At 46.5% G+C, this 23,940-nt stretch overlaps 1 protein-coding gene across 1 annotated transcript in view; it reads right to left on the bottom strand.

Moving 5' to 3' along the window:
- Positions 1-23,940, bottom strand: part of LOC121285065 (striated muscle preferentially expressed protein kinase-like) — a 191,316-nt gene that overhangs the window by 137,782 nt on the left and 29,594 nt on the right. The window contains exon 9 of the mRNA XM_041201190.1: positions 19,723-19,898. Within this exon, the coding sequence (XP_041057124.1) occupies positions 19,723-19,898 (176 nt within the window). The remainder of the gene's footprint in view (positions 1-19,722; positions 19,899-23,940) is intronic.

The following is a 23,940-nucleotide window of genomic DNA, read 5'->3' as shown; positions in this document are numbered from 1 at the left end:
CCAGAGGAATATATGATAAAAGAGGAAATATAGTCAAACATGCATCTCAGCACATCACTCATGGAATCTTCCTGGAGACCCCAGCTATTGGTGACTAATCATTGTGAGCTTTCTTTCTTAATTTATTGGGAATTTGGGATGCTGACTGGTCAATGATAGGTGAATGATAATTGGTGGATGATGGATGGTTGATATGATTGGGGATGATGATTGGTTGATAAAAGCAAAATACTGCAGATGCCGGAAATCTGAAACAAAAACAGAAAATGCTGGCAAAACTCAGCAGGTCTATAGCAAGAGAAACAGAGTTAACATTTTGAGTCCATATGACTTTTCTTCAGAGGTTGGTGGATGATGGATAGTGACTGATGGATGGTTGATTATGATTGGTGCATAATGATTAGTGGATGATGGATGGTTGGTAATGATTGGTTGATAATGATTAGTGGATGATGGATGGTTGGTAATGATTGGTTAATAATGATTAGTGGATGATGGATGGTTGGGAATGATTCTTGACTGATAGATAGTGACTGATGATTGGTAGCTAGATGCAAAGCTCAGGGATAGGGAGCGAGATCGCTCTGAGAGCTGAGGTGAACCATGTTTGTCTCACTAGGTTTTCATTCCTACGAATAGATGTAAGAAATCACACCAGTGTGTTTTGTCTGCTGTTTTCAATTTTATTGGATTTTGCTTTGCTTAAAGCTGTGTTTTTCTCTTACAAATAGTCACTATATCTCCACAGACAAGATTCTATACACTAAAAAACATAGAGAGAAAGCGAGAGGAATGACAAGCAAAGCATTGCACAAACTCAGCCCTGTTGACAGGTATAAGCGCTAATTCCAGGTCCACACCAACACACTTTACACAAAAACAAACCACTTCACATGGACTCCCAGATCACCAAGATGCTCATTACAATTCAGATAGAGCCAGCAGCATCTGGTGGAATTGGACATTTCACACTGCATTTTGAATATTAGCCTTTGGTTAGTGCTTAGAATGATCTCTGCTTCTTTCAACTCTTCCCATAGGACCATGGGTCAAAGTGTAAAACCTGGCTCCTGACCTCCAACCCATTATCATCACCTAAAAACAGTGACAAGTCATGTGTGCACTAACATTAAAAATTATATAAATATGTCGTAAGTATTCACGGGTTAACACCTCTCAAACATTTTCACTTTATTAAAGCATTTCTTATAAGGTTACGCAGCAGGAGACGATAGCACAAGAAAGACATCACTAACAGATTGTACCCTGCCAGATTTGGCACGGCTTGAGAATGAGGATTGAAAGAGGAAAATAAAAAAGAGATAGCAGCTGATGCTGTTTTGGTAGAATCATAGAATGACACCGCACAGAAGGAAGCCATTCAGCCCATCACACCTGTGCTGGATCTCTGATAAGAGTTACCCAATTAGTCCCACTCCCTCACTCTTTCCCCAACAGCAATTTTCTTCTTTTCAGCTATTTATCCAATTCCCTTTCGGAAGTTATCATCCACTTCCACTTCAGGTAGCGCATTCCGCATCACAACAACTCGCTACGTAAAAACAATTCTCCTCATCTCCCCCTCATTAGTAGAAACACCTTCTCCGAATGTCTTGGATAGTTCTGGCTGACCACTTATGAACTTTAAGGTGTGAGGGAGCGGGAGTAAGATTGGCAGGAGGCAGGTTTCAGGAGCACAAGTAGCTGAAGGTGAACCGCCTTGGACATTAACCCAACTCCTTTACAGAATCAGCGAACCAACTCCTTAATGACCATCCCTTCAATAACTGCGGCAAGACTCAGCTAAATCTTACACGTGTAAAACTGGAATCTAACGCCTTCCCGTTCAGCTTCCCATCTTCCACCCTCTGTAGTCATGAGCTTCCTCAGCTCTGCTGTCCACTGTCTTAACTCGTACCAAGTCCCATTCATCCATCATTCCCTGTGATCGTTGACCTGGTCTTGGCACCTGGTCTGACAACATTCATTTTTAAACTTCTCATCCTTGTTTTCAAACCTCTCCATTTTCTCACCCCTCCCAATCTCTGTAACAGCCCCACAACCCGCTGAGCTGTCTGTGCTCCTCCAATTCTGGCCTCTTGCTTCACCATTGTCAGTTGTGTCCCCAGTACTGAGGGAGTGCTGCACAGTCACAGGATCAGTACTGAGGGAGTGCTGCACTGTCAGAGGGTCAGTACTGAGGGAGTGCTGCACTGTCAGAGGGTCAGTACTGAGGGAGTGCTGCACTGTCAGAGGGTCAGTACTGAGGGAGTGCTGCACTGTCAGAGGGTCAGTACTGAGGGAGTGCTGCACAGTCAGAGGGTCAGTACTGAGGGAGTGCTGCACTGTCAGAGGGTCAGTACTGAGGGAGTGCTGCACTGTCAGAGGGTCAGTACTGAGGGAGTGCTGCACAGTCAGAGGGTCAGTACTGAGGGAGTGCTGCACTGTCAGAGGGTCAGTACTGAGGAACTGCTGCACTGTCAGAGGGTCAGTACTGAGGGAGTGCTGCACAGTCAGAGGGTCAGTACTGAGGGAGTGCTGCACTGTCAGAGGGTCAGTGCTGAGTGTGCTCTGCACTGTCGGAGGGTCAGTACTGAGGGCGCTCTGCATTGTCAGAGATGCTGCCTTCTGGGTGAAATGTTACACTGAGGTGCTGTCTGCCCTCTTAGATGTACACAAAGATCCCACAGCTACTATTTGATGAAGAGCACAGGAGTTCTGCTTACTGCCTCGGTCAATGTTTATCCCTCCACCAACTTCACTAAAGACATATTACAAACATTATCTTGTTTGTATGACTGTCACAATGGGCTGAATGGCCTCTCTCTGTGTTCTATCATTCTATGATTATCTAATAGACAACGGAGTTTACGAAACTATCACAACGACTTTTATTCACAATTACCCTGACTAATTAATGAGGATGTGGGGTTCAGGTGAAGTCCACTGGAATACAGACTGCACAGTTTAGGATACGCACTTGACATTGATGGGGAGGGAGGGGGTGGGGCTGAGAGGAATCCTTCAGAGACTCACCCAGATAAAATAAATTACCATCTACAACATTGGACATGTTATTTGGAGCGCTGTCAATACTAACACAGCAAATTGCACAGTTACAAAGACATGTGACATTAACAAGGAGACAACCAAACACAAGTATTAGAGATAGAACACCCTGTAATAATAGTCTAAGGCTGGCTGTGTTTGAGGTCTAAGTTGCACTGACTGCTGGTTCATCAAAGCTTTGGGAAGACAAAAGCCAGACACAAACGGACAACAGGAGCTACTTGATAACAGTCAACGTTGGGTTTCTGCTAGACGAGCAGCTACACCTTTACACCGACAGCCCACTCGACATTTTTGGTTCGGTATCAGTTTTTGACCAGAACATCGGAGTTCAAAGGTTATTCTGTTGTGACACCGCGAGGAGGGGATTATTATTCACTGTGAGGTCAGAAGGTGAAGGGTATCATTCAATATTCTACGGTTGAATTATCTCTTTATTTCTTCCCAAACGAAGGTCTACCCTTTCTCTCTAGAGAACTGGCAGGAGAGAAGGTTAAAAATCGCAACAGGCGTTCTGACAAAAACAGGCCTGTTTTGAGATTTGCATTTTGTCAGTGACTCTGGAGCAATCTTACTCGGCGATGGGAGGCAGGGGGGAGGGGCAATTGCAAAGACACAGCCCTCTCCTGACCCAATTAGACACAGCATTTAATTTCATGCCACCTTGAGGTGATGGAGCAGGAGTTCCCATGGCCAACGCTCGGACAGATGCCGGTGTCCCTCACAGGCCAAGTAAAAGCTGCTGGTCCCATTCTGTCGGAGGCCTCCAGGGCTCAGCAAGGGTTTATCAAGGACGCAAATACAGTGTTGCCCGGTAACAGGAACTGGACACAGGGCCTCATTATCTCGGACATTAGCGCAGAGCCGCAACTATCAGTGGGCGAGTGGAGGAGCACCTTCTCAAGATGAAGGAGCTGTTCGTTGAGGTTTCACAAGATTTTCAGTGTTGTGCTTTGCCACTTGGTACTTAGAATATTTTGGAGAAAACTTAAGCATGTCTAACTCAGTGTCTTCCCAATCTGACTGGTAAGCCACTTGACCCTAGGCAGTGGTAAGCTAAGTGCCATTCTCCACTTCCCATTGTAACCCATGCTAGAGGTGGCACTGCGACTAGGGGTAACAGAGGGAGGAGATTATTGAAAGACATTTCAGCTGCGGTGACATGAGAGATCTCCAGTCACCGTGGCTCTACTTGCCATGGTTACCCTGCCCTGAGCCACCACATCGAGTGGCCGAAGGTTCAGTTCTGGGCTCCCCCACCCATTGCCCCCCCCAGCCTATCCGTTTCTAAAAGGGAAATCTGAGCAGAAAGACATTCTGGGATGGTGCGAGTGTGGGGAAGAGAAGGAGGAGGCAGAGGGAGAGTCCCAGTCTCATTGAGTCCCAGTCCCACTGAGTCCCAGTCTCATTGAGTCCCAGTCTCATTGAGTCCCAGTCTCACTGAGTCCTAGTCTCACGGAGTCCCAGTCTCACGGAGTCCCAGTCTCACGGAGTCCCAGTCTCACTGAGACCCAGTTTCATTGAGTCCCAGTCTCATTGAGTCCCAGTCTCACTGAGTCCCAGTCTCACTGAGTCCCAGTTTCATTGAGTCCCAGTCTCACTGAGTCCCAGTTTCATTGAGTCCCAGTCTCACTGAGTCCCAGTCTCATTGAGTCCCAGTCTCATTGAGTCCCAGTCTCACTGAGTCCCAGTCTCACTGAGTCCCAGTCTCATTGAGTCCCAGTCTCACTGAGTCCCAGTCTCACTGAGTCCCAGTTTCATTGAGTCCCAGTCTCATTGAGTCCCAGTCTCACTGAGTCCCAGTCTCATTGAGTCCCAGTCTCACTGAGTCCCAGTGTCACTGAGTCCCAGTCTCACTGAGTCCCAGTCTCATTGAGTCCCAGTCTCATTGAGCCCCAGTCTCACTGAGTCCCAGTCTCACTGAGTCCCAGTCTCAGTCACCATCCTGAATTCAGATCTTCAATCAGCTCCCACCAATAACTTTTATTATTGGGAGTGTGAACAAGCTTTCAGTTTCCAACAAACTCAGTCTTTTCTGATAACCCCCAACTGAACAGACTTCTTACCACATCCACAATCCAATCCTACTCCTGAATGACATTAAATTATCTTTGAACACATTACAGCATCTGTTTCAATGTTCTTCCCTAGAAATTAGTTTTACAATCCCACTCTCCTTATTCTTAACTTCCTAACTCTTGGAACACACAAAATTCTTGCAGGACGTGACAGGGTAGATGTGGATAGGATGTTTACCCTGACTGGTGAGTCTAGAACCAGGAGACACAGTCTCAGGATAAAGGGCAGGCCATTTAGGACTGAGATGAGGAGGAATTTCTTCACTCAGAGGGTGGTCAATCTTTGGAATTCTCTACCCCAGAGGGCTGTGGAGGTTCAGCCATTGAACATGTTCAAAACAGAGATCGATAGCTTTCTGGAGACTAATGACATCAAGGGATATGGGGATAGTGGGAAAAATGGTGTTGAGCTAGATGATCAGCCATGATCTGTTTGAATGGCTGAGCAGGTTCGATGGGCTGAATGGCCTCCCCATGTTCCTATTTCCTATGGGAGCAATGCCCCTGGTATGGTACCATTCATTTCAGTGAACAATAGTCATAGAATCATACAGCACAGAAGGAGGCCATTCTGCCCACTGCATCTGTGCCAGCTATTTCAAAAATCTGTCCAATTAGTCCCACTCCTGCCCTGCTCTTTCCTCACCGCTGTGTAAAATTTTCCCTCTCACTTGTTTACCCAATTCTCTTTCGAAAGTTACGATTGAATCTGCTTCCACCGCCCTTTCAAGCAGCACCTTCCAAGTTATTTTTTCATATTTATTCGTTCATGGGATGTGGGGTTTCCCTGGCTGGGCCGGTGTTTATTGCCCCAACCCTAGTTGCCCTTGAGAAGGTGGTAACTGCAGTCCTTGTGGTGTAGGTACACCCACAGTGCTGTTAGTGAGGGAGTTCCAGGATTTTGACCCAGAGACAGTGAAGGAACGGCCGATATATTTCCAAGTCAGGATGGTGAGTGGTTTGGAGGGGAACTTCCAGGTGCTGGTGTTCCCATCTATCTGCTGCCCTTGTCCTTTCAGGACCAACTGGATCACAACACTGTATGTAAGAAAAAGGTTTACTGCACTCAGATTTTTTGTCAATTACCCAGTCTCCTCTGGTTACTGACCCTCCTGCCAGTGGGAACAGTTTCTCCTAATTTACTTTATCAAAACCCCTCACAGTTTAGAACACCTCTATTAAATCTCCTTCTAACCTTCTCTGCTCCAAGGAGAATAATCGCAGCTTCTCCAGTCTCTCCTAATTAAGTGAAGTTCCTTATCCCTGCTCACATCCTGGTAAATCTCCTCCGCACCCTCTCCAAGTCCTCAACATCCATCCTAAAGCGTTTTGATTTGATTAACTAGGTAAGGAAGTGTGTTGTATGTTAAAGAGGTGGTGATGTATTTGCGAAACATCATAAACAAGGCTGAGCAAAAAACTAACATGGGACATTTGAGTTCTGTAAGCACCTGAATATTCCAGCTACTATTCCGATACATCCTTTACAACTTTTTTGCTAAGTCAGAGAGTCATAATGGCACAGAAGGAGGCCATTCAGCCTATCGAGCATGGGATATATTAGCCAGCAAGCTGACAAATGACAGCCAAGGTAGTCTCCAGACTGGAACACACATCAGCGCTCGGTGCCGAGCTCCCCGCGACTCAGTGATCTGTGCTCTGCGCTCACTATCGGAGTGACACACTCTCTCTGCGCTCACTATCAGAGTGACACACTCTCTCTGCGCTCACTATCAGAGTGCATGCTCTCCCTGTGCTCACTATCAGAGTGAAACGCTCTCCCTGTGCTCACTATCAGAGTGACACGCTCTCCCTGTGCTCACTATCAGAGTGACGTGCTCTCTCTGTGCTCACTATCAGAGTGACGTACCCTCTCTGCACTCACTATTAAAGTGACATGCTCTCTCTGTGCTCACTATCAGCGTGACATGCTCTCTCTGCGCTCACTATCAGAGTGACATGCTCTCTCTGCGCTCACTATCAGAGTGACGCACTCTCTCTGTGCTCACCATCAGAGTGACACGCTCTCTGCGCTACTATAAAAGTGACATGCTCTCTGCATTCCCTATCAGAGTGACATGCTCTCTCTGCGCTCATGATCAGAGGGACATGCTCTGTGCTCACTATCAGAGTGACATACTCTGCACTCACTATCAGGGTGGCACACTCTCTCTGTCCTCACTGTCAGAGTGATGTGCTCTCTCTGCACTCACTATCAGAGTGACATGCTCTGCACTCACTACACGGTGACACACTCTCTCTGTGCTCACTGTCAGAATGACGCACTCTCTCTGCACTCACTATCAGAATGACGCACTCTATCTGCGCTCACTATCAGAGTGACACACTCTGCGCTCACTATCAGAGTGACACACTCTCTCTGCGCTCACTATCAGAGTGACGCACTCTATCTGCGCTCACTATCAGAGTGACACACTCTATCTGCACTCACTATCAGAGTGACACACTCTCTCTGCGCTCACTATCAGAGTGACACACTCTCTCTGCGCTCACTATCAGAGTGACGCACTCTATCTGCACTCACTATCAGTGACACGCTCTCTCTGCACTCACTATCAGAGTGACACGCTCTCTGTGCTCACTATCAGAGTGACATGTTCTGCACTCACTATCAGGGTGACATACTCTCTCTGTGCTCACTATCAGAATGACATGCTCTGCACTCACTATCAGGGTGACACACTCTCTCTGTGCTCACTGTCAGAGTGACGTGCTCTCTCTGCGCTCACTATCAAAGTGACACACTCTCTCTGCACTCACTATCAGAGTGACACGCTCTCTGTGCTCACTATCAGAGTGACACGCTCTCTCTGCACTCACTATCAGTGACACGCTCTCTCTGCACTCACTATCAGAGTGACACGCTCTCTCTGCACTCACTATCAGTGACATGCTCTCTCTGCACTCACTATCAGAGTGACACGCTCTCTCTGCGCTCACTATCAGAGTGACACGGTCTCTGCACTCATTATCAGAGTGACACGCTCTCTCTGCACTCACTATCAGTGACACGCTCTCTCTGCACTCACTATCAGAGTGACACGCTCTCTGTGCTCACTGTCAGAGTGACACGCTCTCTCTGCACTCACTATCAGTGACACGCTCTCTCTGCACTCACTATCAGAGTGACACGGTCTCTGCGCTCATTATCAGAGTGACGCACTCTCTCTATGCTCATTATTAGAGTGACATTGTCTGCGCTCACTATCAAAGTGACATGCTCTCCCTGTGCTCACTATCAGAGTGACATGCTCTGCACTCACTATCAGGGTGACACACTCTCTCTGCGCTCACCATCAGAGTGACACGCTCTCTGCGCTACTATAAAAGTGACATGCTCTCTGCGTTCACTATCAGAGTGACAACCCTACGCTCACTATCAGAGTGCCACACTCTCCTTGTGCTCACTTTCAGAGTGAAATGCTCTGCGCTCACTATCAGGGTGACACACTCTGTGCTCACTGTCAGGGTGACGTGTTCTCTCTGTGCTCACTATCAGAGTGACACACTCTGTGCTCACTATCAGAGTGACATGCTCTCTGCACTATCAGAGTGATGCAATCTCTTTGCGCTCGCTATCAGAGTGACATGCTCTCCCTGCACTCACTATGAGTGACACATTCTCTGCGATCTCTATCAGTGACGTGTTCTCTCTGCGCTCACTATCAGAGTGATGCACTTTGTGCTCAGTATCAGAGTGACATGCTCTCTGCACAATTAGATTGACACGCTCTCTGCACTATCAGAGTGACACGCTCTCTCTGAGCTCACTATCAGAGTGACAGCTCTGCGCTCACTATCAGAGTGACACACTCTCTGTGTTCACTATCAGAGTGATGTGCTCTCTCTGCGCTCACTATCAGAGTGACAGCTCTACGCTCACTATCAGAGTGACACGCTCTCCCTGTGTTCACTATCAGAGTTACACACACTCTCTGCACTCACTAACAGAGTGACACGTTCTCTGTGTTAACTATCAGAGTGACATACTCTCTGTGCTCACTATCAGAGTAACGTGCTCTCTCTGCGCTCAGTATCAGAGTGACACACTCTCTGTGCTCACTATCAGAGTGACACGCTCTCTGCATTAACTATCAAAGTGACTCACTCTCTGTGCTCACTATCAGAGTGACACACTCTCTGTGCTCATGATCAGAGTGACATGCTCTCTGTGCTCACTATCAGAGTGACATGCTCTCTCTGTTTTCACTATCAGAATGACATGCTCTCTCTGCATTAACTGTCAGAATGACGTGCTCTTTGCACTCACTATCAGAGTGACACACTCTCTGTGCTCACTATCAGAGTGACACATTCTGTGCTCTGCGTTAACACTCAGCATGACAAGCTCTCTGTGCTCACTATCAGAGTGACATGCTCTTTGTGCTCACTATCAGAGTGACACACTCTCTGCGCTCACTATCAGAGTGACACATTCTGTGCTCACTACGAGAGTGAGGCACTCTCTGCGTTAACTCTCAGAGTGACAAGCTCTCTGTGCTCACTATCAGAGTGACATGCTCTTTGTGCTCACTATCAGAGTGACACACTCTCTGCGCTCACTATCAGAGTAACCCGCTCTCTGTGCTCACTATCAGAGTAACGTGCTCTCTCTGCGCTGAGTATCAGAGTGACACACTCTTTGTGCTCACTATCAGTGTGACACGCTCCCTGCGTTAACTATCAAAGTGACTCATTCTCTGTGCTCACTATCAGAGTGACACACTCTCTGCGCTCACTATCAGAGTGACACACTCTCTGCGCTCACTATCAGAGTGACACACTGTGTTCACTATGAGAGTGAGACGCTCTGCGTTAACACTCAGAGTGACAAGCTCTCTGTGCTCACTATCAGAGTGACATGCTCTTTGTGCTCACTATCAGAGTGACACACTCTCTGTGCTCACTATCAGAGTGACACATTCTGTGCTCTGCATTAACACTCAGTGTGACAAGCTCTCTGTGCTCACTATCAGAGTGACATGCTCTTTGTGCTCACTATCAGAGTGACACACTCTCTGCGCTCACTATCAGAGTGACACACTCTCTGGGCTCACTATCAGTGACGTGCTCTCTCTGCGCTCAGTATCAGAGTGACACACTCTCTGTGCTCGCTATCAGAGTGCCACACTCTCTGTGCTAACTATCAGAGTGACGTGCCCTCTCTGCGCTCAGTATCAGAGTGACACACTCTCTGTGCTCATTATCAGAGTGACATGCTCTCTGCGTTAACTATCAGAGTGACATGCTCTTTGCGCTCACTATCAGAGTGACACACTCTGTGCTCACTGTCAGAGTGACACACTCTCTATGCTCACTATGAGAGTGAGACGCTCTCTGCATTAACTCTCAGAGTGACAAGCTCTTTGTGCTCACTATGAGAGTGACATGCTCTCTGTGCTCACTATCAGAGTGACACACTCCCTGTGCTCACTATCAGAGTGACACACTCTGTGTGCTCACCATCAGAGTGATACACTCTCTGTGCTCATGATCAGAGTGACATGCTCTCTGTGCTCACTATCAGAGTGACATGCTCTCTCTGTTTTCACTATCAGAATGACATGCTCTCTCTGCATTAACTGTCAGAATGACGTGCTCTTTGCGCTCACTATCAGAATGACACACTCTCTGCACTCACTATCAGAGTGACACACTCTCTGTGCTCACTATCAGAGTGACACATTCTGTGCTCACTATCAGAGTGACACATTCTGTGCTCTGCGTTAACACTCAGCATGACAAGCTCTCTGTGCTCACTATCAGAGTGACATGCTCTTTGTGCTCACTATCAGAGTGACACACTCTCTGCGCTCACTATCAGAGTGACACATTCTGTGCTCACTATGAGAGTGAGGCACTCTCTGCGTTAACTCTCAGAGTGACAAGCTCTCTGTGCTCACTATCAGAGTGACATGCTCTTTGTGCTCACTATCAGAGTGACACACTCTCTGCGCTCACTATCAGAGTGACCCGCTCTCTGTGCTCACTATCAGAGTAACGTGCTCTCTCTGCACTGAGTATCAGAGTGGCACACTCTTTGTGCTCACTATCAGTGTGACACGCTCTCTGCGGTAACTATCAGAGTGACTCATTCTCTGTGCTCACTATCAGAGTGACACACTCTCTGCGCTCACTATCAGAGTGACACACTCTCTGCGCTCACTATCAGAGTGACACACTGTGTTCACTATGAGAGTGAGACGCTCTGCATTAACACTCAGAGTGACAAGCTCTCTGTGCTCACTATCAGAGTGACATGCTCTTTGTGCTCACTATCAGAGTGACACACTCTCTGTGCTCACTATCAGAGTGACACATTCTGTGCTCTGCATTAACACTCAGCGTGACAAGCTCTCTGTGCTCACTATCAGAGTGACATGCTCTTTGTGCTCACTATCAGAGTGACACACTCTCTGCGCTCACTATCAGAGTGACACACTCTCTGGGCTCACTATCAGTGACGTGCTCTCTCTGCGCTCAATATCAGAGTGACACACTCTCTGTGCTCGCTATCAGAGTGCCACACTCTCTGTGCTAACTATCAGAGTGACGTGCCCTCTCTGCGCTCAGTATCAGAGTGACACACTCTCTGTGCTCATTATCAGAGTGACATGCTCTCTGCGTTAACTATCAGAGTGACATGCTCTTTGCGCTCACTATCAGAGTGACACACTCTCTGTGCTCACTGTCAGAGTGACACACTCTCTGTGCTCACTATGAGAGTGAGACGCTCTCTGCATTAACTCTCAGAGTGACAAGCTCTTTGTGCTCACTATCAGAGTGACACACTCTGTGTGCTCACTATCAGAATGACACACTCTGTGCTCATTATCAAAGTGACAAACACTTTCTGCACTCACTATCAGAGTGACACTCTCTTTTCACTCACTATCAGAGTGACACACTCTCTGTGCTCACTATCAGAGTGACACACACTCTGTGCTCACTATCAGAGTGACACACACTCTCTGTGCTCACTATCAGAGTGACACACTCTCTGTGCTCACTATCAGAGTGACATGCTCTCTCTGCTCACTATCAGAATGACATGCTCTATGTGGTCACCATCAGAGTGATGTGCTCTCTCTGCGCTCAGTATCAGAGTGACACACTCCCTGTGCTCAGTATCAGAGTGACACACTCTCTGTGCTCACTATCAGAGTGACACACTCTCTGTGCTCACTATCAGAGTGACACACTCTCTGTGCTCACTATCAGAGTGACATGCTCTCTGTGTTAACTATCAGAGTGACCTGCTATTTGCACTCACTATGATAGTGATGCACTCTCTTTGTGCTCACTATCAGAGGGACATGCCCTCTGCACTCACTATAAAAGTGACATGCTCTCTGCACTCACTATCAGTGACACACTCTCTGCGCTCACTATCAAAGTGACAAACACTTTCTGCACTCACTATCAGAGTGACACTCTCTTTTCACTCACTATCAGAGTGACACACTCTCTGTGCTCACTATCAGAGTGACACACACACTCTGTGCTCACTATCAGAGTGACACACTATCTGTGCTCACTATCAGAGTGACACACTCTCTGTGCTCACTATCAGAGTGACATGCTCTCTGCGCTCACTATCAGAGTGACATGCTCTTTGCGCTCACTATCAGAGTGACGTGCTCTCTCTGCGCTGTGTATCAGAGTGACACACTCTCTGTGCTCAGTATAAGAGTGACACACTCTCTGTGCTCAATATCAGAGTGACACACTCTCTGTGCTCACTATCAGAGTGACACACTCTCTGTGCTCACTATCAGAGTGACATGCTCTCTGTGTTAACTATCAGAGTGACCTGCTATTTGCACACACTATGATAGTGATGCACTCTCTTTGTGCTCACTATCAGAGTGACATGCCCTCTGCACTCACTATAAAAGTGACATGCTCTCTGCACTCACTATCAGTGACACACTCTCTGCGCTCACTATCAAAGTGGCAAACACTTCCTGCACTCACTATCAGAGTGACACTCTCTTTTCACTCACCATCAGAGTGACACACTCTCTGTGCTCACTAACAGAGTGACACACACACTCTGTGCTCACTATCAGAGTGACACACTATCTGTGCTCACTATCAGAGTGACACACTCTCTGTGCTCACTATCAGAGTGACATGCTCTCTGCGCTCACTATCAGAGTGACATGCTCTTTGCGCTCACTATCAGAGTGACACTCTCTCTGCACTCACTATCAGAGTGACGTGCTCTCTCTGTGCTCACTATCAGAGTGACGTGCTCTCTCTGCGCTGTGTATCAGAGTGACACACTCTCTGTGCTCAGTATCAGAGTGACACACTCTCTGTGCTCACTATCAGAGTGACACACTCACTGTGCTCACTATCAGAGTGACAAACTCTCTGTGCTCACTATCAGAGTGACATGCTCTCTGCGTTAACTATCAGAGTGACGCGCTCTGCACTCACTATCATAGTGATGCACTCGCTTTGTGCTCACTATCAGAGTGATGCACTTTCTCTGCACTCACTATCAGAGTGACATGCTCTCTACACTCAATATGAGAGTGACGCACTCTCTCTGTACTCACTATCGGAGTGACATGCTCTCTTTGCTATCAGAGTGACACGCTTTCTGCACTCACTATAAAAGTGACATGCTCTCTGCACTCACTATCAGTGACACACTCTCTGCACTCAGTATCAAAGTGACAAACACTCTCTGTGCTCACTATCAGAGTGACACTCTCTTTTCACTCACTATCAGAGTGACACTCCAACTGCGCTCACTATCAGAGTGACACTCTCTTTGCACTAACTATCATAGTGACACACTGCACTCAATATCACAGTGATACACCCTGCGCTCACTATTAGAGTGACATGCTCTGAGCTCCCTATCAGAGTGATACACAATCTGGGCTCACTATCAGAGTGACACACTCTCTGTGCTCACTATAATTAGCATCTGGTGTATATGAGAGTTTGGGTCCTGAGCCTCTCCTCTTGCACGATTAAAGTCCCAATTGCGACTGCTCATTATTTCCTTACTGCAGACAATTTAGTTACATCCTCGAAGTGAACATTTCCACTTGCAAATGAATGCTTTCAGTGGTGGTCGCCCAGCTCCCTATGCTCTCCCCCAGCTCCCTGTGCCCTCCCTCAGCTCCCTATGCTCTCCCCCAGCTCCCTATGCTCTCCCCCAGCTCCCTGTGCTCTCCCCCAGCTCCATGTGCTCTCCCCCAGCTCCCTATGCTCTCCCCCAGCTCCCTGTGCTCTCCCCCAGCTCCCTGTGCTCTCCCCCAGCTCCCTATGCTCTCCACCAGCTCCCTGTGCTCTCCCCCAGCTCCCTGTGCTCTCCACCAGGAGACCAGCATTGAGAGAAGGCATGAGGAATGTGAATGGGGTGGGGTGGGGAATTGTGAAGGTGTGAAATGGTGTAGAAACTTGCTGTTGAAAGGATGGTGAGAGGACGTTTGATTTATTTAAGGCTATCCAGAGTCAGTTTGTGTGTGACCCGGGAGTGTGAGAGGCAGGAGCACAGTCCCGTTGATTGAAGTCTGCTGTGCAAGACTCCGGACAAGGTTTCCAGACAGTCAAATGACACTGCGCGTTGTCAATATGTGAATGCAGCAATCAGAGCAGGCGTTAGCTCAGTTGGGTCCACATTAACTCAGTCTCCCTGTGTGCAGACAGAAACTTGGTCAGATCGCTCCAGGTTAGTTGGCAGCAACACACTTACACAGAAACACACTTACACAGAAACACACACGCAAAAACACACGCACAAAAACACACACACAGAAACACACACACAGAAACACACACACAGAAACACACATACACACAAACACACTTACACAGAAACACATACAGAAACACACTTACACAGAAACACATACAGAAACACACTTACACAGAAACACATACAGAAACACACTTACACAAAAACACACTTACACAGAAACACACTTACACAGAAACACATAAACACACTTACACAAAAACACACTTACACAAAAACACACTTACACAGAAACACACTTACACAGAAACACATACAGAAACACACACACAAAAACACACTTACACAAAAGCACACTTACACAAAAGCACACTTACACAAAAACACACACACAAAAACACACACACAAAAACACACACACAGAAACACACACACAGAAACACACTTACACAGAAACACATACAGAAACACACACTCAAAACACACTTACACAAAAACACACTTACACAGAAACACACTTACACAAAAACACACTTACACAAAAACACACTTACACAGAAACACATACAGAAACACACTTACACAAAAACACACTTACACAAAAACACACACACAGAAACACATACAGAAACACACTTACACAAAAACATACTTACACAAAAACACACGCACAGAAACACATACAGAAACACACTTACACAAAAACACACTTACACAGAAACACACTTACACAAAAACACACTTACACAAAAACACACTTACACAAAAACACACACACAAAAACACATAAACACACTTACACAAAAACACACACAAAAAAACACATAAACACACACACAAAAACACACACACAAAAACACACACACAAAAACACATACAGAAACACACTTACACAGAAACACACTTACATAAAAACACACTTACACAAAAACACATACAGAAACACACTCACACAAAAATACACTTACACAAACACACACTTACACAGAAACACACACACAAAAACACATACAGAAACACATACAGAAACACACTCACACAAAAATACACTTACACAAACACACACTTACACAGAAACACACTTACACAAAAACACACTTACAAAGAAACACTTACACAGAAACACACGCAGAAACACACACAGAAACACACGCAGAAACATGCAGAAACACACAGAAACACACACAGAAACACACATAGAAACACGCTTACACAGAAACACAGACAAACACGCTGATGCAGAAACACACACAGAAACACACACACACACAGAAATACACACGCAGAAACACACACAGAAACACACACGCAGAAACACGCTTACACAGAAACACACACACACATAAATACACTTACGCAGAAACACACCGACACAGGCCCACTAACACATAAAGACACACAAAAACGTACAGAAACACACATTAACAAATAACCACACACAAACATGCTAACATTGGAAAGAGTGCAGAAGGAATTTACAAAACTGGTTCCAGGGATGAGAAACTTCAGCTATGAGGATAGATTGGAGAAGTTGAGACTGTTTTTCTTGGAGAGAAGGCAGCTACGAGGAGAATTGTTAGAGATGTTTAAAATCATGAGGAGGCTGGATAGAGTGGATAGGGAGAAGCTGTTCCCCCTTGTAAAAGAATCAAGAACAAGGGGGCGCAGATTTAAAATGATTTGCAAAAGAAGCAAATGTGAGGTGAGAAAAAACTTTTTCACACAGAGTAATTTGGGTCTGGGTTGCACTGCCTGGAAGTGTGGTGGAGGCAGGTTCAATTGAGTCGTTCAAGAGGGCATTGGATGATTATTTAAATAGAAACAATGTGCAGGGGTACAGGGAAAAGGCAGGAGAATGGCAATAGGCCAAATTACTTTCGGAGAGGTGGTGCAGACACAATGGGCTGAACAGCCTCCTTCTGCACTGTAACATCCCTGTGATTCTAATACACACACACACACACACACACACACAGATAGACATTAACACAAAAACACACTAACACACACACAGAGGAACTCTAATATACAGACATTCATACTAAAACACTAACAAGCACAAACACAATACACACACTAACACTAATACACACCCAAATAGTTAAAGCAACAGACTACACCACTGAGGAAGGAAATACATATGGCTGTGACTACACCACAAACTCTTGGCTGCAGACAATATGGACACAAAAATACCCTCTAGAGCATCTAGCTTTTCCTAACACAATTGTGATGCCCTAGTGAATCATCCCATCTCACCACTCTCCACACACCCAACCTCAACACACCCAAAAACCAGGCCACCTCCTGGGTGACACACAAGCCCCATATTAAAGAAGAAAATCTGTGCAATTCCTCTCTGACTCCTTAGGTGACTGAAGCACCAGATCCCAGTGCAGGTTTTACACTCTATCCAGCCTCTTCACCCCCAATGCAAACATCGCCACAACTACCGAGAAGCCCCCACAACAAGCAGGCCATGTGAACCCAGCACAACGTGAAGAAGGGTCAAGGCGAAGACAAGGTTTGAGTCACAGTTAAACTCGTCAGTGATTCGTGGAGGTGGGGGACAAAGGAACAGGAGGAGGCCATTCAGCCCCTTGAGCCTGTTACACAGCAACAGGAGGAGGCCATTCAGCGCCCTCCAGCCTGTTACACAGGAACAGGAGGAGGCCATTCAGCCCCTCGAGCCTGTTACACACGAACAGGGGGAGGCCCATTCAGCCCCTCGAGCCTGTTACACAGGAACAGGAGGAGGCCATTCAGCCCCTCTAGCCTGTTACACAGGAACAGGAGGAGGCCATTCAGCCCCTCCAGCCTGTTACACAGGAACAGGAGGAGGCCATTCAGCCCCTCCAGCCAGTTACACAGGAACAGGAGGAGGCCCATTCAGCCCCTCGAGTCTGTTACACAGGAACAGGAGGAGAGAATTCAGCTCCTTGAGACTTTTCTGCCATTTCACAAGGTCCTGATTAATCTGTATTTTAACTCCATTTACCCACTTTTGGTCCATATCCCTTATACCCCTTTCCCCAACAATAAACAAACTCAACCTTGAAGGTTCCGCAAGCATCCAGAGGGGGGGGAGGTGGGGGGAAGAGTTCCAGATTTCCGCCCCCCTTTGTGTGGTGAAGTGCTTCCTGACATCGCCCCCCCCCCCCCCGATCGGCCTGGCTCAGGTTTTAAGATTCTGCCCCTTTGTTCCGGGCTGCTCGTAGCGGAGGTAATGGTCTTTCCCCATCAATCCCATCAACTTCTGTAATCTCCTCAAACACCTCGACTGGATCGTCCGTCAGTGTTTTACCCTCACCGGAACACAAGCTAAGTTTATGCCCTGATCCTTTGAAGCCAGTTTCACTCCTGCCAAAGTCATTACAATCTTCTTCAGCTCTGCTGCCCACAACCGAACACGGCATTCACAAACTTTGACCCAGCACAAATCCCTTTTGTTCGGAAATAACCCTTTGCATTTATGTGGTGCCTTCTCGCTCCATCAAAGCAGCTGACAATGAGCTACCTTTGGGGTGCAGTGACCATTGTTGTGCAGTCAAGAACTACTCCATTTAATACCAGTTGGAACATAAACTAAGTGCTGGGGATAATTGGATTGTTAGATGGAGGTGATAATTGTTGGGCAAAGGGGGCTGAATGAGAGTGGGTGGTCTGCGTGTCAAATGGACAATCCCCTGCCACTCCCCCCTGTCCCCATCCCATCCCCCACCTCCCCCCCCCACCACCACAGCAAGGGTTTCGCTGTCCCCCATTCCCCCAAATATCCTGCTTTCCAGAAACCACGTTAACAACTTCAGCCACTGCTGAATTACTCACCCAACAGATTCAAATGGTTTCTCATTTTTTTCCTCCAATCAGATCCCTAGGAAGACCTGGCAGAGAGCAGGATCACAGCAAGATCCACACCTGACTTCACATGCCAGGGATTGTCCCACTCCTCTCTCTCCCCACTGAACCAGTCTTTGACCACCCAGGACAGCTCGCCACGCCACCCTCACCCCAGCTCCCCTCCCCATTAACTCTGTTTCCCTCACCACAGATGCTGCTGAGCGTCCCTCCTGCTTTCTTTCAACCATAAGGCAATTATTCCAAAGCCTAGTGAGTATAGGCCCAATCTGCTCAACAGCCTCCTCAACTTTGTCTATCACCTTCAAGAATTTCTGTACGCTCACCCCCAGGTCCCTGCACCCCACCTGAAATTGCACCATTTAAATTTATTTTGTTTCTTCCTAATAGAATGTATCACTTCACACCTCAGTGTTAAGTTTCAGCTGCCACGTGTCTGCCCATTTCACTGATCTGTCTACGTCCTCCCAGAATCTTGTTACCGTCCTCCTCACTGTTGCCTGAATTTCGGAGTTTTATGTCGTGGGCGAATTTTGAAATCATGCCGTGGGTATACAAGTGCAGGTCATCAATATACATCGAAAAGAGCAGCGATCCTCGTGCTGACCCCTGGGGGGAGAGCACTGTCAACTCGCCTGCCCATCTAAAAATGCAATCGTCCATCGGGCTTGATCTACTCTTAACCAATTTCATGTCCGCATTATCACCTTCCGTGACGTGGGGTTCAGTTTCATAAACCAACGGATTACGTGGTGCTTTACGAAATGCCTTTGACAAAGTTCATATACACAACATCAACTGCACTCCCCCAATGGCCCTTCATTGGTCGGAAACATTATTACATCCAAGTGCTAGTCCCATCGAGGTGGGGGTGGGGGGGGCGGTAAGAATTACACAGTAACTCAGAAAGCTGACTGGCCTCTGTCTAAACATGGCAGCTGCGTAGGGAAGGGGGACTGAGAGGCTCACACTCACCTTTGACCTCCAGCTTGCCGTCGCAATGCTTTGTTCCGTATTCGTTGATCGCTTTGCAGGAGTACATTCCCGAATCGGACCTCTGCACGGCCATGATGTTCAAGTGGAACCTTCCGTGCTCTCCCTCCAGCACATAATGGCGGCTGTCGATTTTCACCGGCTCCCGGTTCCTCAGCCTGTCAGGGAAGGTCAGACAAAGGTTTTTACTGCACAGGGGTGTCTCCCTCAGCAACCGGAATTTCCATCTGAAGAATCCTTCGAGCACCAGGAGGCTTCCCAATGGAGGAATTCCCTCTGCGGTGGCTGTCCTGATCGGGGTTGGGGGTGGGGGTGGGGGTGGGGGTAGCTCCTAGTGACAAGGCTTCAGTGCCCAGGCTGCCTCAGTGTCAAGGATTTCCATGGGGTGACTCCCTCACTAGACTTGCCGCTTGGTTGAGGGGGGGGGGGCGGTGGGGCGGTGGGGTGGGATTCAACAGGGAATCACAAGATGGGGGTGCAGATGGGGTGGAATTTTTCCAAACCTGGGATCCTGATGGGAATACTCTCTTTATTAACTGGGAATCAGATGGGTCCAGACAGCTGAAGACAGGGCTCTCAATGATACTCCAAACCATCTCTAAGGAGGAAGGTAGCTCCAGAATTGTCAAACAAGGACTCTGACCTTGACGAGAGGTGTGGGAGTTGTAGACACTGCACTGTCCTGCGTGTGAGGCTTCTGTTATCCCTGTCGAGCTGTAAGGGAAGTGTATCCATACGCTTGTCAAGACTTACTGCAATGCTGGCTGGATATGGGCTGTATCAGGTCACAGGAGAAGGGGGAATAATAGAACAAGCAATCTGCTGGGTGCTGGCCCACAACAAGCTCCTGGTTTCAGGCTAGCTGTTCAACGCATGGGTGGAAAACAATCTACAGGAGAGACGGCCAATAGACAAAAAGCTGCAGCATCTTAAACTCCTGCCCTTCCTGAGCAATGGAGTGAGCACAGGAGAATGTGTGTGTGTGTTTTAGTGCGTGTTAGACTATGCTTGTATGTGTACGTTCAGAATGTGTGTTCGTGCATGCATATATTAGTGTTTGTGTGATAGTGTGTGTTTGGATGTGTGTGTATGCATTAGCGTGTTAGAGAATATGTGTGTGTTATATTGTGTATTAGTGCGTTACAGTTTATGTGTGTTAGAGATTGCGCGTTAGTGTGTTAGAGTATGCGTTAGAGAGTGTGTATTAGTGTTTTAGAGTATGTGTGTTAGAGAGTGTGTATTAGTGTGTTAGAGTATGTGTTAGAGAGTGGGTATTAGTGTTTTAGAGTATGTGTGTGTGTTAGAGAGTGTGTATTAGTGTGTTAGAGTATGTGTGTGTGTTACAGAGTGTGTATTAGTGTGTTACAGTATGTGTGTGTTAGAGAGTGCACGTTAGTGTGTTAGAGTATGTGTTAGGGAGTGTGTATTAGTGTGTTAGAGTATTTGTGTGTTAGAGAGTGTGCGTTAGTGTGTTAGAGTATGTGTGTGTTAGAGAGTGCACTTTAGTGTGTTAGAGTATGTGTGTTAGAGAGTGTGTATTAGTGTGTTAGAGTATGTGTGTGTTATTGTAGTAATTATGGTTTTATTTAGTGTATAATGCACCTTTACAATACTTGTTAGGCAAGATCTGTAGTAACCAATAGGAGAGTAGCATGGGCTACCTCAGCAGTCAGTGTGGAGATAGAGTTGGAGTTGTAAGCACACATGTAGTTGCTGCTGAGTATATTGTAAATACATATAATGTTTCCACCCAAGATGTGTCTGCTGTTTAACTCTATCACTAATAGTACAACACAGCCACCCTGCAACAGTTATAGAGTGTATTAGTGTGTTAGAGTATGTGTGTGTGTTGGAGAGTGTGTATTAGTGTGTTAGAGTATGTGTGTTAGAGAGTGTGTATTACTGTGTTAGAATATGTGTGTGTTAGAGAGTGTGCATTAGTGTCTTAGAGTATGTGTGTGTGATACAGAGTGTGCATTAGTGTGATAGAGTATGTGTGTTAGAGAGTGTGTATTAGTGTGTTAGAGTATGTGTGTGTGTTAGAGAGTGTGTATTAGTGTGTTAGAGTATGTGTGTGTTGGAGAGCTTGTATTAGTTTGTTAGAGTATTTGTGTGTGTGTTAGAGAGTGTATATTAGTGTGTTAGAGTATGTGTGTGTTAGAGAGTGTGTATTACTGTGTTAGAGTATGTGTGTGTTGGAGAATGTACATTCGTGTGTTCGCCGATGTGTGTGTTAGAGAGTTTGCGTTAGTGTGTTAGAGATTGTGTGTGTTAGAGAGTGTGTTCCAGTTTATGTGTGTTAGAGAGTGTGTGTTAGTGTGTTAGAGTATGTGTGTGTTAGAGAATTTGTATTAGTGTGTTAGAGTATGTGTGTGTGCTAGAGAGTGTGTATTAGTGTGTGTCTGGAGTATGAGTGTGAATATGTAGTGCCCATTCTGTGTGTGTTGTTATCTCACATACATCTATATGTATCTTTGTGCACTAGGACCAAGGGGAGTGTTTGCACAGCCACCAGCCACCCGCCCCCCCCCCCCCCCCCCCCCCCTCCAAATTATTCATCACTAACCTCCCTGGTTAAACAAAAAGCAAAGAATAATTGTAAAGTTAGCATGGATTTCAAAAGGGAAAATCTTTCTTGACCAAACTTATCGAATTTTTTGAGGCGGTAACAGAGAGAGTAGAGAGTGGTAATGTAGTAGATGTAATTTATCTTGATTTTTAAAGGCTTCAAGAAGGTGCCCCATAATACACTAATGAATAAGGTTGGAGAATGTGGAGTTGGGGCAGAGTGAGTTGCTAGCTGGCTTCATGACAGAATGCAGAGAGTGGGAGTAAAGGGTAGTTATTCATAATGGTAGAAGGTGGGAAGTGATGTTCTACAAGGATCAGTGCAGGGACCACTGCTGCTCACAATTTGCATTAACGATTTAGATTTTGGAATCAAAAATACAATTTGCAAATTTGTGGATTACTGGGTGGGGTGGGGCAATAGTCAATACTGAGGAGGGCTACAACAAATTACAGGAGGACAATAATAAACTTGAAGAATGGGCAAATAATTGGTGAATGAAGTAAATGTGAGATAGTATATTTTAGTGGGAATAATAGTGAGGTCACTTAAGCTTGGAAGATGTGAGTCTAGGTGGGTTAGAGGAACAAAGGGATCTCAGAGTACAGATACATCAATCGTTAAAAATTGTGCCACACGTTAACAAGGCCATAAAAAAAACAAACACTGGGTTTATTTCTCATGGGGAAGTGGGCAGGTTATACTGAATCTGTATCAAACCTTGGCCAGACCACACCTAGAGCACTGAGTACAGTTCTGGTCACCATATTATAGAAAGGATATAGAGGCACTGGAGAGGATGCAGAGAATATTTTACAAGGATGATATCAGAAATGTGTGGGTGTATATATCAGAAAAGGATTGACAGGCTGGGTCTCTTCTCTCTTGAAAACAGAAGGCTGAGAGGTTCCCTGATACAAGTCTTTCAAATGATGAAAGGTTTTGATCGAGTGGATACGGAGAGAATGTTTCCTCTTATGGGGGAGAACAGAACTAGAAGCCATCAATATCAGATAGTCAGCAAGAAATCCAACAGGGAATTCAGAAGAAGACTGGGGAGAATGTGGAACTCGCTACCATGGGGAGTGTTTGAAGTGAATAGTATTGAAGGGGAAAAGAGACAAGTATATGTGGGAGAAGGGAATAGAGGGTTATGATGGTAGATTTAGATAAAGAAAGTTGGGAGAGTGGAGAATAAATGCCAGCATGGACTGGTTAGGCCAAAAGGCCTGTTTGTGTTGTATATCCTATAGGGTGGGGATTATAAACCCCAATATACTTCAGAACAGGGGTAAACTTTCAGGGAAGGAGGACTCGGGGTCTGTGATAGACTTAGGTTTGTCTCTATGAAGTTGAATTTAATCGAATTGATGTCAAGTGCAGCAAGATCTGAGACGAGAGGCTTTGATGACAGTGCTTGTGAATGTGCTTCAGTGTGAGCCTGTGTGTGTGTGTCTGTGATCTGTGCACATTGGGGTAAAAATAGCTCGAAATATTGGGTGGAATCATCCGGTCCTGTAGGTGGCGGGCGTGAGTGGACAATAGGGCGAGCAGGCCAAAAATTGGTTTGATGCCGTTGTGAAGCCAGTTTGTGACTGTCCGCTCTGCTGGTCAGTGGTGGGCCGTGTTTC

This window comes from Carcharodon carcharias, chromosome 12, assembly GCF_017639515.1.
Source record: "Carcharodon carcharias isolate sCarCar2 chromosome 12, sCarCar2.pri, whole genome shotgun sequence".
NCBI classification, from domain to species: Eukaryota; Metazoa; Chordata; class Chondrichthyes; order Lamniformes; family Lamnidae; genus Carcharodon; species Carcharodon carcharias.
Note: the sequence above shows the minus strand (reverse complement) of the source record. Positions and strands in the feature narration are given on the sequence as shown.